The 13,667-nt window shown below is 43.7% G+C and overlaps 1 protein-coding gene across 4 annotated transcripts in view; it reads left to right on the top strand.

Annotated features, from left to right (window-relative positions):
* Myom1 (myomesin 1) overlaps positions 1-13,667 on the top strand; it is a 112,154-nt gene that overhangs the window by 18,893 nt on the left and 79,594 nt on the right. For all 4 annotated transcript variants that reach the window (XM_021186201.3, XM_029471248.2, XM_029471249.2 and 1 more), the window contains exons 5-9: positions 176-333; positions 8,179-8,271; positions 9,353-9,441; positions 9,544-9,603; positions 11,923-12,087. In XM_021186201.3, the coding sequence (XP_021041860.1) occupies positions 176-333; positions 8,179-8,271; positions 9,353-9,441; positions 9,544-9,603; positions 11,923-12,087 (565 nt within the window). The remainder of the gene's footprint in view (positions 1-175; positions 334-8,178; positions 8,272-9,352; positions 9,442-9,543; positions 9,604-11,922; positions 12,088-13,667) is intronic.

The raw sequence follows: 13,667 nt of genomic DNA, 5'->3' as shown, positions 1-13,667 counted from the left end.
CTTGACTATAAAGTGAGTTTGAGGCCAGCCTAGACTATATAAGAATCTATCTCAAAAACAAAAAACAAAGCAAAAGTAAAATTTTGGCTTTCTCCGTGTTACATTAGCACTAGAAGGAACTTTCACTTGGTAGCATTTTAAAAACGTTTGCTTGTTTCCTTGCTTGCTTTTTCAGTTAGAAGAGACCCAAACATATCACGGCAAGCTAAATGAAGACCATCTCCTTCATGCTCCTGAGTTTATCATTAAACCTCGTTCTCACACAGTTTGGGAGAAGGAGAATGTGAAGTTGCACTGCTCCGTAGCAGGGTGGCCAGAACCTCGTCTCACGTGGTATGTTTTCTTTGTGGAAGCTAGTAGACTTGATTGCCAACTTACGTTCACATTTAGAGGAAGCATGCTGGGTTAGCAATGCGCCAGAGTCAGCTGTTGTATATGCTTGTATATGTTTGCATATGCTTTCAAAAGAGTTAAATCGTCGAGACAGTTTTACCCATGGGAAGGACAAATAAATGGTCCTTGCACACAGATTCTACATCTTAATACTTTATAATCACAATACTAGGAGAGTTGGCTAAGTGTTTGCCGCGCTAACACGACAGCCTGCACCCACTTAGGAAGCTGGGTGCTCCTGTAATCCCAGAGCCAAATAGGTGGCGATGGGAAGAGCCCCGATCCTCGTTTAGACAAACCATGAAGCTCCAGGTTCTGTGAAAGACCTTATCTCAAAAGTGTGGCGGATCGTAATTGAAGAAGACACTTGATGTTGATGTGACCTTCACATGTACGCACGCACTCACACACACACATTTGTACATACTTATGTATAATATACAAACACATTTGTACACACTTATGTATAATACACACACACATTTGTACACACTTGTATATAATACACAGACACACACGCATGCACACATGAGTATGTATTTGTATCCAAAAAGCTAAAACTCAGATAGTATCCATCTCTTTTCTCTTGCCTCAAAATCAAAGACAAAAGCAACAAGAGCCAAATGACAAACACAACTATGAATTATGTTGGCAAATAATTGTATAACAAACAAAGACGAGAAATGCCACAAAATGTTTCTAATATTCCAACAAAAATAGATTTTAAAAAATTCCGTTACAAATTTTGAAATATAAAAGTAAATTAAAACTTCACTGCTTTTGTTTCGCCCTCCCTTATGACTGTAAAGCCATACTATCCAACCTTTAAAAGAATCCTTCCCTTCACTTGACAGAGGGCACCATTCACTGAGACTTGATCTTGACACCAGTTCTTCCAGGAGGGAAAAGCAGGATGCTCCAGGGGAAGTCTCCTCTTTCATACTCGGGGGGGGGGGGGGGGGAAATGCCATTCGGAACCGAAGAATGGGAAGCAACTAAGAAATGGTTCTGTTTCCGAGTGGGCTGCAGGAAGGCTTGGTGGGAGAGCCCTGTCCATGATCCCGAGAGCAAGACTTGTCTCTGGGCAAATAGGAATGTTGAGAATCAGTGTCCACACACTGACAGCTGGCTTTTGGTGATAACAGGGCCAAACCCAGGGGTGGGGAGCAAGAAGTTCTACCATTTGGGGGCCACGTTACCAAAAGAAACACTAGACCGAAGTGGTTTTAAGGTTCTCCCAGAGAGGATGGTAAACCCACCTCAGGGAACAGGTTCTTCATGGGGTTTGTGTCTCTTCTTGGACACGGTGCCTTTTCTAAAAAGCATCTGCTAGAACTCTAATCTCTGTCACAATATGGGTGCAAGCTGTGGATTTTCCACAGGCATCCTCTTCCTCACAGAGAAAGCAGAGAACTCATTACCAGCTGAGACCCAGAGTGGTTAGTGATCATGTTGTTGACATTCAGGATTCTTTGGTGCCTGCCTGCAGCTTCCTGGCACTGGCACCAAATATAAAAATGAGAGAAATCTTGGGCCCTAGATAGGGGGTGGTGGTTAAGGGAATGCATTTGTGAGAGTGCTTGGCACAGGCGTGCTGCCTCATGGATAGCAGCTAAGTCCTGGGCCATGACTCTAAGAAGCATGTGCACCAGGGCTCTGGTTCCCTCAGAGCCTCCTCCAAAGACAGTTTGGCTCCAAGTTTCCACTGGCTGCTGGTAGGCCATGAGAGTCTGAGGTCTAACAAATGCGAGCAGGCAGCAGCTGTTCTCCTGGCTAATCTCATGTCACTGGCCATGTCTATTTAAGTGGAACTCAGAAGCAGCTGTCCTCCTGGCCAGTCTCATATTACTGGCCATGTCTATTTAAGTGGAACTTAGAGGTTACCCAGAGAACGCTGCACAGCAGAAATGCAGCACTCAGCAAGGCCAGGTACAGAATGTGGTGGCATTCCCAGATCACACTGGAAGTAGAAAGTGTCTTACTTGGGTGTTCTTGTCCAGTAGAAAAGTTGTTTGCAGAGAACACCAACACACCAGTGTGGTAAAGCAAGATGTCGTGGGGGAGAGATTTCTATAGTCAACATGGAGGAGATACTTCTATTGTGGGGAAAAATGAAATGTTTAATAGGCCATTTAATACAATAACCTGCCTAACACCTATTGGTTTAAAGGTGGGAGACAGAATTTATGTTGTCTTACTTGCACTCATTCTGGAAGGTTATGTTAGAACCCGAGGCGAGCGATTGCCCCCGATGGTGTGCTGAGCAGCCTCACATCCTCTTGCGATCAGAGTAGACAACTATATGTCTATCTTGCTTCCCATGGAATGATGAGACCTAGAGAATGGAGAAAACGCATGCTCTGTATGGATGGGAGGGCCTCTCGGTTGGCAGAGTGCCCACCTAGCATGAGGGTTCTATCCCCATAAGCAAGGTGGTAAGTGCCTGTAACCCCCACCCCCCTCAGGAATTGGAAACCGGAGGATAGGAAGTTCAAAGTCAACCTCAGTTATATAAAGAGTTCAAGGCCAGGCTGGGAACCATGAGACCCTGTCTCAAAAAATTGTTATTTGTAAAAAGAGAAAAGTGTTTGGTTATGGGATTTTTATTTTTTGGGTTTTTTTTTTTTAAGCTAGATTTAACTGTATTTCCTCTCTAACCACTGAGCCGACTCTGCAGTTCCAGATACTTGGTTTTTACAGTGGATGATGGCTGCTTTCCTAAGTTAGGTTCCCACCAGCATTCCCATTTACTGTGAGACTTAATGTGTGTACGGTCATCTCAACTTGCGTGACATTATGACAGGAAAAAGATCCCAGGGCATATTTGTTTCACTGAATTTCACTCTACCAAAGAGCTCTCCCTACCTTCTCCTCCCCGTCGACTAGAGCTCTGCAGCAAGGCAGACCTTTGTATATAAGGATGAAATGTGCATAACACATTAAACCAAGTCACGGGACAGTAGAGCCTTATTCCAGCTTATTCCAGAAGTACTCGACCCTCATTAGTTAGGGCTTCAGAGACTGCCTGAGAAGGTTAGGGAAGTGCTGTACACACAAAGGCATTTACACCTCTGGGAAGCAATCCCAGAGGGCAGATTACTCTCCATAGCAGGCTGCTGAATGGCTAATTTGGAATTCCACTTTCCAGAAACAACAAGCTGTGAAGTGTGGGGGTGGGGGGCAGGCCAAACCCCTTCTTTCCCTTGTGACTTAATGCCAAAGGCAGACGGTCTCAAGTGACCCAAACCCTGCAGAGTAGAACAAAAGCGCTCTCTGGTTTAGTCCTTCAGGCTTTAACCAGGAGTTCCTCTCTCAAGGCCTTTGGCATTCCATAGACAAGCCTTGTGTATTTTAAACCAGTTTCCTTTGCCAGGTGGTAGGTCACACGGGAAGAACTGTGAATATTTAGTTGGAAAAGCGTAAAGGTGCTAAGCCAAGTGGTGCCAGCGTGTAGGAGCTGCAAAAATAGTGCTTTATTGCAAACTTTATAGAGATATGAACAGCATTGTTGACTTGAAGCCAAACTGAGTGTCGCTCAGTCATTTGGTCAGGCAGCACATGACACAATGTTTAGTGTCACATCAATTCCCTTGCACTGGGAAGAGCTACTGAAAACCCTTCAGCATGTGGAAACCAAACCCAACACCCAGCCACTACAGCCACAGCCACAGCCACCACCAGAAAACCCAAGGAGGCAGGAGATGCCCAGCTGAGCCAAAGCTATCTCATCAGAACGCTTACTCCCTTTGCTCACAGAAATGGGAGCCTTTGAGATTAAGAGCTGCTGATAGCTGTCTCTGACCACACGTCCTGACGGCTGAGAGCTCTGTATTGAGGCCACTGTCTGAAACCACTTCCAGGCTTTCAGGAAGCAGAGAGGCAGCCATGTGTTCTGAGTAGGGAGAGAATCCTACAGCATGCCTGCCAGCTGCAGCATGCCTGCCATCCAGCTGCGACCCTTGAGCTAGAACAATCGTCTTCATTTCAGAGCTGAGGGAAACTTACTCTTTTCGTGTGCACTCGTTCAAAGTCACCTGTAGCCCGAGGTGTGTGTTTCCCAGAACTTGATTTCTTTAGTGAAAAAGAGGAAGCTATAATTTAACTATTTTATCATATAACAGTTCAGTTCAATTTAACCAACGCTGAGCATTTGCAATACACCCATAACTCCCTTGGGAGTGGGAACAGAAGGGAACGTATATCACATGCAGAGAGTTCCCCATCACCAAAGGCCTAGTAACTTAGGAGGAGAGATGCAGACCCAACCAGAACTTTTAAAATTACATTCCTTTAGTGTGTACATGCATGCATGTGTAAGCATGTGTGTGCATGTACAGGCCATGACATGTGTGGGGAAAATCAGAGAACAACTTGAGGGAGTTGGTTTCTTTCCTTCTCACATGTAGGGCCTAGGATCAAATTCTAGTCATCATCAGGTTTGTTGGTGAGTGCCTTTACCTAAGGCACTTGGGAGTAACCAAGATTGGGAGAGATGAAAACAGTTCATAATTTATAAGACTTGTAAAGAGGAGTGTTGAAGACTTGGCACCTCACGAGTCTTGACAGCCAGGTTGCAATTTAGCTACATGGGAAATGAGAATCATAGAACAACAGAAATGTGGAGTGGCTTGGGAAATGGTGTGTACCATGGAAGCAAGAGGACCAGGGTTCTGATCCCCCAGAACCGGTGTAAGTGCCTGGTCACCATGGTAGCCCAAGGGAAGTTTCAGCCTTGGAAAGCTGAGACAGGGCACCCCTAGAGCAAGCTGGTTTCTAGACTAACCATATCATTGAGTGCCCGCTGTGAGGAGAGGCCCTGCTCCAAGAAAAAGGATGGAAACACAACTGAGGAAAATTGCTGATTTCAACTTCAGATTTGTACATGAACATGCACCAGAACACACATACATATGAACACACGGAGACATGCACATCCGTCATGCACATGCGCATGTAAAAAGAAGAAAAACGAACTGTGTGACTTATATTAGGAATTACATTAGATTTCTATTTTTACATCAAAATACATAAGGCTACCTACACAAAGGTAGATTTATTTGACAGTTTTGAACAGCATGCCAACTCTTACGAGGTACTGCTGGGCAGTGCCACACTATGGCAAGTGGGATCACAGTAAGCAAGCACTGCCAGAGGGAAAAATAACACCCTGATACAGAAAACAGAGAAAGCTTGCTCTTTTACAGCAGCTCAGTATCTTAGAATTAATCAGACACAAGGCCCCAAATGATCCAAGACCCTCCCCAGTAAATATTTCACTACCTCAGAGTGCTACAACACTGGGGACTAAACTTCCAAAATATGAATCTTTGGAGGAAGACGTTAGGGCGAAAGAGTTAACTGAAGTCAATATTTTTCTCTGCCTTTACACCTCTTCCCCCCTCCCAGCCTTCTGGAGCTCCACTTCAAAAGTCTAAAGAAACAGCCCACAGAGAGAACAGCTAAAACATGGAAGTGACTCATGAGTCAGGAGCCAGGCAGTCCTGGTTCCAATCCCAGCTCTGCTGTGCCTGCCTTGGTGACCAGGCTGAGTTCCTTGATCTGTCCATTGAGCTAGTTTCTGACTCTTTTTTTTTTTTTTTTTTGATTTTTTGAGACAGGGTTTCTCTGTGTAGCCCTGGCTATCCTGAAGCTCACTTTGTAGACCAGGCTGGCCTCGAACTCAGAAATCCGCCTGCCTCTGCCTCCCAAGTGCTGGGATTAAAGGCATGCGCCACCATGCCCAGCTTGAGCTAGTTTCTTCGTTGGGAAGTGAGGTTGAAGACAGTCCTCTCACTTGGTGGTTGTGAGGGCTGGGTTTCCTGATGCTGTGTACACAGAGCAGGGAATTCTTTCCCATCTGTGCTTATTAATTTTATTATTAGTTATCTTATTAGTTTTACTTGCACACATGAGGTAGTTTATCTGAAAGGGAAGCAAGGGACCCCTTGCTAATACTTCTCTTCCTCTTCCTCCTTCTCCTCCTCCTCCTGCTCTTCCTCTCCCTCTTCCCACCTCCTCCTCTGTTCTCTCTCTCAAAGGTGTATGTATGTATGTATGTATGTGTGTGTATGTATGTATACAGCTTTCTGCCTGCATGTACACATGCAGGCCAGAAGGGGGCACCAGATCCCATTATCTCATCATAGATGGTTATGAGCCACCATGTGGTTGCTGGGAATTGAACTCAGGACTTGTTCTTGTCTACTTGAGTAGACAAGATCCTCTGAACCATCTCTCCAGTGCCCCCCCCACCACCACCATACCCCCTTTTGTAAGAGTTAAAAAAAGCTTTAAGTAGATAAACCTTATGTGGCACTGGCTTTTGAGAACGTAGGGACTGTAGGAGATCAGGTACCACTTACAAAACGGAAGTCAGTGCCTCACAGAGAAGCCCTTCTGCGTGGCTTACCTTCTGTGAGGGCAGCAAGCTGCAAACAGGACTGGAACAGTTGGAAGTCTCTTGTCATGACAAAATGACAGTGTCTCCAGTGGCAAAAGTCTTTCTTACTGTGACAAAACTCAATTCCCTTGAGTATAATGGCCTTTCTATACAGTGACATTGTTCTCAAGAGTAACATGTGAGAGTGCCAGGCAGAGGAGAATCATTCTTTCTTCCCACAGAGAGCCAACAACCAAAAGCCAACACAAAGCCCTCATTCTATTTTACTATAGTCAACTGCTGTTGTTGTTGAATATAATATTTATACAAAGAAATGTATGTTATATATAAAGGCAGAGTCTAGGCAACTTTATTTTGAACTGTACATACGCATGTGCATACCAGCACCCAGATGGAGCCTATATATATATATATATATATATAGCACCCAAGACACCTCTTTCAAGCCATGTGCCCATCTCAGGAAATCACCATCTTGACTTTGAACAATGTCAATGAGCCATTCTGTTTTCCTATTATTTATTTATTTATGTATTCATTCATTCATTCATTCATTCATTCACTTTGCATTCTAATTTCAGCCCTCCTTCCTCCTCTTCCCCCCTCGCCCCCTCCCCTTTTAGAGAAGGAGGAGCCTGCCCGTGGGTTGCCACTGATTCTCCTCCTCCTCTTCTCTTCAAAAAATAAAAAATAAAAGGTTCCAGTAGATAAGCCTCATGTGGCACCAGAGCACTGACTGTTGGGAACATGGGGACCCGCCCTGGCCCTGGCAGGCTTAGCTGCAGCAGCAGCACTAAGCGCATCCTTTCCCACTGTGGCCAGACAAGGCAGCCCAGCCAGGGGATACAAAGGCAGGTGATGGAGTCAGAGACAGGCCTTTGTTAGGGGACCCACATGAAGACCAAGCTGCACATCTGCTACAAATATGTAGGAGGCCTAGGTCCACCCAGTGCCTGCTCTTTGGTTCGTGGCTTAATGTTTTCCTATTTTATATAAATAATCACTATCCTATTTGCTATTTCATAGCTGTAGCTTTTCACTACATGAGATGCATACATATTGTGACTGGTTCACATTTTTTCATATAAAATTTAACGAAGAGGAGAAAGCATTTTGAGAAGTTTTATTGTGGTGCTGGTGAATTTAGTAAAGCTAGGGTAATTTGCATTTTTCTTTTTTCAATAGATGGAATTATTGCATTTCACTTACAGGTATATCTATAGGATATGTAGATACACCTGTAAGTGAAACACAATAATTCCTGTGTATGTGTCTTTCTCCTCCCCCAAACACACACACACATACACACTCACAAACACACACACACACAGATTATGCAGTTAGTTATTCTTTAATTTGTTCATCTTGTTTCCTTTCTCTTTCAGGTATAAGAACCAGGTGCCTATAAATGTCCATGCAAACCCGGGAAAGTACATCATTGAAAGCCGATACGGGATGCACACTCTTGAGATCAGCAAGTAAGAACACAGCAGAGTCTGTGTATGTCACCACCAGACACCCCACGAGCACACCAGTGTGTGTGTGTGTGTGTGTGGCTACAAGAGCTACAAGAGCACATCATTGTGTGTGTGTGTGATATCACCAGACACCCCAAGAACACACCAGTGTGTGTGTGTGGCTACCAGATCCTACAAGAGCACACCAGTGTGTGTGTGTGTGTGTGTGTATGGCTACCAGATCCTACAAGAGCACATCATTGTGTGTGTGTGTGTGTGTGTGAGACAACCAGACACTCCAAAAGCACACCAGTGTGTATGTGCGTCACCATAAGACACAGTGTATCACAAATGAAACTAATTGAACCCAGAGAAACAGGGAAGAACAGGAGAACTAGAGTGATTGAATATCAGTCTGACCTCTGTGAGGGCGTTGTCCCCCATCCATCTTTGTAAGACTTTCCTATTCCTACTACAACGTAAAGGAACACCCAGAGGTACTTTTGTTATGTCCTGAGCTGGAACTCCAATGGGAGCCCAAACATCAGTAGAATCAATTAAGTTTCTTACGTTTTGAAAAACTCCAATATGGAATGATATGAAAGACCAGCCTTGTGCAGGTTTGTGGCTCAGGGAGGCTGTGGGAAGCTATCATGAGAAGCTGCTTCTTTCTCTTCCCTGTCATCCTGATGCTAGACCGAAACCTCGTTCCTGCAGCGGGGCAGCATGGAGCACACAAGCTCAGGGTCATTATCTTGCTCCAACAGTACACGCGTGGCTGGGCATTTTTTTCCTTCAGCAGTACAAAGCAGTTACTGGATGCAATTGACATCCTTAGTACTTTGTTAACTCTTTGGCATTTTAAATGAACCAAGGTTAGGGTCACACTGGGTCACAGATATTCTCTTCCCACCCTACAGCGGTGTGAAAATCAGTAGATGACCACGGGAACAGAGACAATTCCTTCATCAGGAGACCTAAAGAGCCACGTGTGAACCATTAATTTCTGATCTGCTCTGTTAGCAAAGCATTCCTCGAGAAAACAGCCAACTGTTACAAGGGGTCACCCCCACAGTCATTGATCTTCGTGTGTTTTTTGCAGATGTGACTTTGAAGACACGGCTCAGTACCGGGCCTCGGCGATGAATGTTCAAGGAGAGCTGTCAGCATATGCCTCAGTCGTAGTAAAGAGTAGGTTTGCCTTTGCTTTGTTCAAAGTAGATTTAAAACGCCTGCCCGTGCGGAAATTCCCGCAATACAAAACAGCTCACATGTCTCCCTTCTCTTCTCTAGGATATAAGGGAGAACTGGATGAGTCTCTCCTCCGTGGTGGGGTTTCCATGCCTCTCAGCTGTAAGTTTCACAGAGCGTTGGCTAAGCGCCATCTTTAGGCAAAGTGTACCACAGTAACGCTCAAATTCTAAACAATGTTCTGAATCCTGGCGTTTAAGGCAGCGACATGATTTTTAAAAAAAATGAAATAATTTCACAGTACTTATGTATTAGCACATGCTAGGTTGGATATAATGTGCACTACCCATGGTTCGTTTGCTGTTTTTAAGTTCTTTGGTTGCTATTCTGTTTCCAAGGTTGATTTGTTCTTTATATTTTAAAATTAGCCTGTTTATATTTGTTAAACTGATCACATGCTCAGACAGTTAAGCTCACAGTTGTTGTCTGCACATTAAGTAATGAACAGTGAGTGTCGGTGACCATGTGCATACTGCTTACGACTTGATCAGATTCTTTTTTTTTTTTTAGTGGTTTTATATATATTTTTTTAATTAGGTATTTTCCTCATTTACATTTCCAATGCTATTCCAAAAGTCCCCCATACCCTCCCACCCACTCCCACTTTTTGCCCCCGGCGTTCCCCTGTACTGGGGCATATAAAGTTTGCAAGTCCAATGGGCCTCTCTTTCCAGTGATAGCCGACTAGGCCATCTTCTGATACATATGCAGCTAGAGTCAAGAGCTCCAGGGTACTGGTTAGTTCATAATGTTGTTCCACTTATAGGGTTGCAGATCCCTTTAGCTCCTTGGGTACTTTCTCTAGCTCCTCCATTGGGGGCCCTGTGATCCATCCAATAGCTGACTGTGAGCATCCACTTCTGTGTTTGCTAGGCCCTTGATCAGATTCTTATACTTACCACCCTCTGCACCCCAATCCCTTCCAACCCCAGCACTAGGCAGGAGAGAAAGAAGGTTAGAGGGGAAGGGGGCATAACTTCCTGAAGATTATTCTTAGAAATATTTATAGGTTGAGCAAATGTCTAAAAATCACCATTGACTCTCCTGGGCTAGGAAAGAAACTGCTGCATATAGACAGGTTACTTACTGTGCCAGGCACCTTATATGGGTACCTTATATGGGTACATACCTGCAACAGCCCGAAGACAGAGGCATTAGTCTTTCTCCTTTCGGATGGGGGCACTGGAACTCATGGTGGTAGCCAGCCAGTGTCATGACTTCATAGACCATAACTGCCAAAGTCTAGTTCTAGAGTCCTTTCTTCTTGTGTCTTGTCTCTTTTGCCCAAGGCCTTGAAATATTATATTGAAAATACAACCTGGCCAGGCAGTGGTAGTGCATGTCTTTAATCCCAGCACTTGCGAGGCAGAGGCAGGTGGATTTCTGAGTTCAAGGCCAGCCTGGTCTACAGAGTGAGTTCCAGGACAGCCAGGGTTATACAGAGAAACCCTGTCTCGAAAAACCAAAAAACCAAAAAAAGAAAAAAAAATACAACCTGTTCTTCATTAAGTTCAATTTTGTCATGTATTCTATTTACTAGCTATCAGTTCAGTGAAGCTCACAAGAATCCTATCAGCTAAGTACCTCCATGTTCTCCACAGAGAAACTTTTGTGTGGGACTCAGAGTATGGATAAATGACTGCCCACATTCACCCACAGAACTTTCCAGAACTTTGATTTTCAACTAACGCAGTGTGCTGCCCTCAACTTGTGTTACCAGGCAACCACTAGTCACTGGGGAAATAGCTTCTCTTTGAAGAACATCTGCCATCTACCTAATTTCTATGTGATAATATTCCAGTGAAATCTGAGAGACTTGACAGGATCCTGCCCCGCACAGGCTTCAGGGGCTGGGCTGGCTCTGGAGCTGCCCTGGGGGAGAGAGGAGAGTTATAAGGAAGTTCTCTCTATCAGTCCTCAGGTCCCAAAGCCGAGTGCAAGTGCGTGCAGTCTCTAGCTTCTCTGTATCTGCAATTGAGCTTGACTGTCAAAGACTGCCTTGGTATTCATGGGAAGTCAGCTCTAACAGCCTGGGGACAAAGCATCCCACTGTCACCTCTACTTAAGCAGTAGAATTCACCTCAAAATCTAAGATTAAAAAGCTCCGATACTATAGGGAAGAAAGTCTAGGTTAAATGTGGTTTTAATTTACATTTGAGAATTTCATGTGGCCCATTACACTGTGTTCCTTATAATAATAAATATAGACATTTATCTTATATGATCAATGAGTTACAACTTTTATGCAAATGAGATAGGCATATGTTCTACGTACTTCCAATATGGAACTTGATTTTTGTCCACACAAATAATTTGGTCTACTTTTATCTCAGCTGCTTTCTGCCTAAGCTTATTATAATACTGTTTCTCTTCAAAGAAAAAGAGAATACACGTCCTGGTGTTTATTTCTGTTGTACTCAGTTGCTGTGACCCCTTACGGTTATGCATCCAAGTTTGAGATCCACTTCGATGACAAGTTTGATGTGTCTTTTGGGAGAGAAGGGGAGACCATGAGTCTGGGCTGTCGCGTAGTCATCACTCCTGAGATAAAGCACTTTCAGCCCGAGGTCCAGTGGTATAGAAACGGTGAGTCTTTGGTGAGTTCTGCATGTGAGCCCAGTTGCAGATCTGTCTCTCAGGGCTAACAGAACCTGTAAGCTAAAGACAATACATTGCTGTACTAAGTTTTTAACATACATTTCAAAATGAAGACACCATGTATATATGTGATATATATATATATATATATATATATATATATATATGTATGTGTGTGTGTGTGTGTGTGTGTATACACATATACCATATATACATGCATATATGTAACACACACACAATTGTTATGCTGTTTAATCTCTGAGACAGGGACTCACTGTGTAACTCTGGCTGTCCTGGAACTCACTGTGTAGACCAGGCTGGCTTCAAATTCACAGAGATTTGACAGACTCTGCCTCACCAGTGTTGGGATGAAAAGTGTCTGCCACCATACCTAGCTAAAATATCATTTTGAAAGTAAGATTTCCTTGTCACCAAGAAATATGTGTAACAAATTACCAAAAAACCATGTATATTTACTTTATAAGATAGGTAATTAGATAAAGTATTTTTACTTATAGATAGCATTTATAAGATATCTATAAAACCTTAAAAACATATAGTCTCATGAAATAATTAAGTACTAATGTTATTAATCAGCAGAGTAAAATTTTAGAAGCAGTTCAGACAGTAATCTTACTTTAATGTGATAGTGTGTTTATATTTTAAAAGTTTATAGTAAATAGATTCTTCATATGAAATATGTAAGTTAGTACAAAAATGGATATAAAATAGATAAAAAGTTATAATGTTTGTTTGTTTTGTTTTTGCTGGGACTGACTCTTGGGGGCTGTAAACAATGCCAGCACACAGGACTGCCCTGGAAGGCCAGCTGAGCTGGGTTTAATGTTATGTATCCACTGGCTTGACATTCACATCATTTTATTCTTTTTAAAAATTTTATTATGTGTATGGATGTTTTGCCTGGATGCATGTCTGTGCATACAGTGCATGCCCTGACAGAGGAGGCCATTAAGTTTCTCCAGGGACTGGAGTTACAGATGGTTGTGAGCCACTGGGTGGGTGCTGGGAATTGAATCCAGGTCCTCAGGCAACACAGCTAGTGTTTTTAATCACTGAGCCATATCTCCAGCCCCCCATTTTATCTATGAACTTATATTTTATATGTGAAATCCCATGGGACTAGAGAGCATGAACATAGCAGAGAAGACAAGCCAACTAGTCAACAGTACAGCTCAAGCTAGTGATGGCATGTGGCCAGCATGCCTACTGAGCTAAGGGCCTGGCTGTCAGCTGTACATAGGAACACCTGGGACAGTCTGGGGCCCCTAAGTTTCCAACATGGTGGTTTGGACCATGACCTGGCCCAGACTGGAATTAGCAAGCAGCAGCAGCAGCAGCAGCAGCAGCAGCAGCATTGAAGTGGTGACTCTGTTTTGTTTTGTTTTGTTTTGTTTTGTTTTGTTTTGTTTTGTTTTGTTTTGTTTTGTTGAGACAGGGTTTCTCTGTATAGCCCTGGCTGTCCTAGAACTCACTTTGTAGACCAGGCTGGCCTCAAACTCAGAAATCCACCTGCCTCTGCCTCCCGAGTGGTGGGATTAAAGGCATGC

The sequence above is a fragment of the Mus caroli genome, unplaced genomic scaffold (assembly GCF_978045245.1).
Source record: "Mus caroli unplaced genomic scaffold, Mus_caroli_1 scaffold_18, whole genome shotgun sequence".
NCBI lineage: Eukaryota > Metazoa > Chordata > Mammalia > Rodentia > Muridae > Mus > Mus caroli.
This window is presented reverse-complemented; position numbering and strand designations above follow the sequence as displayed.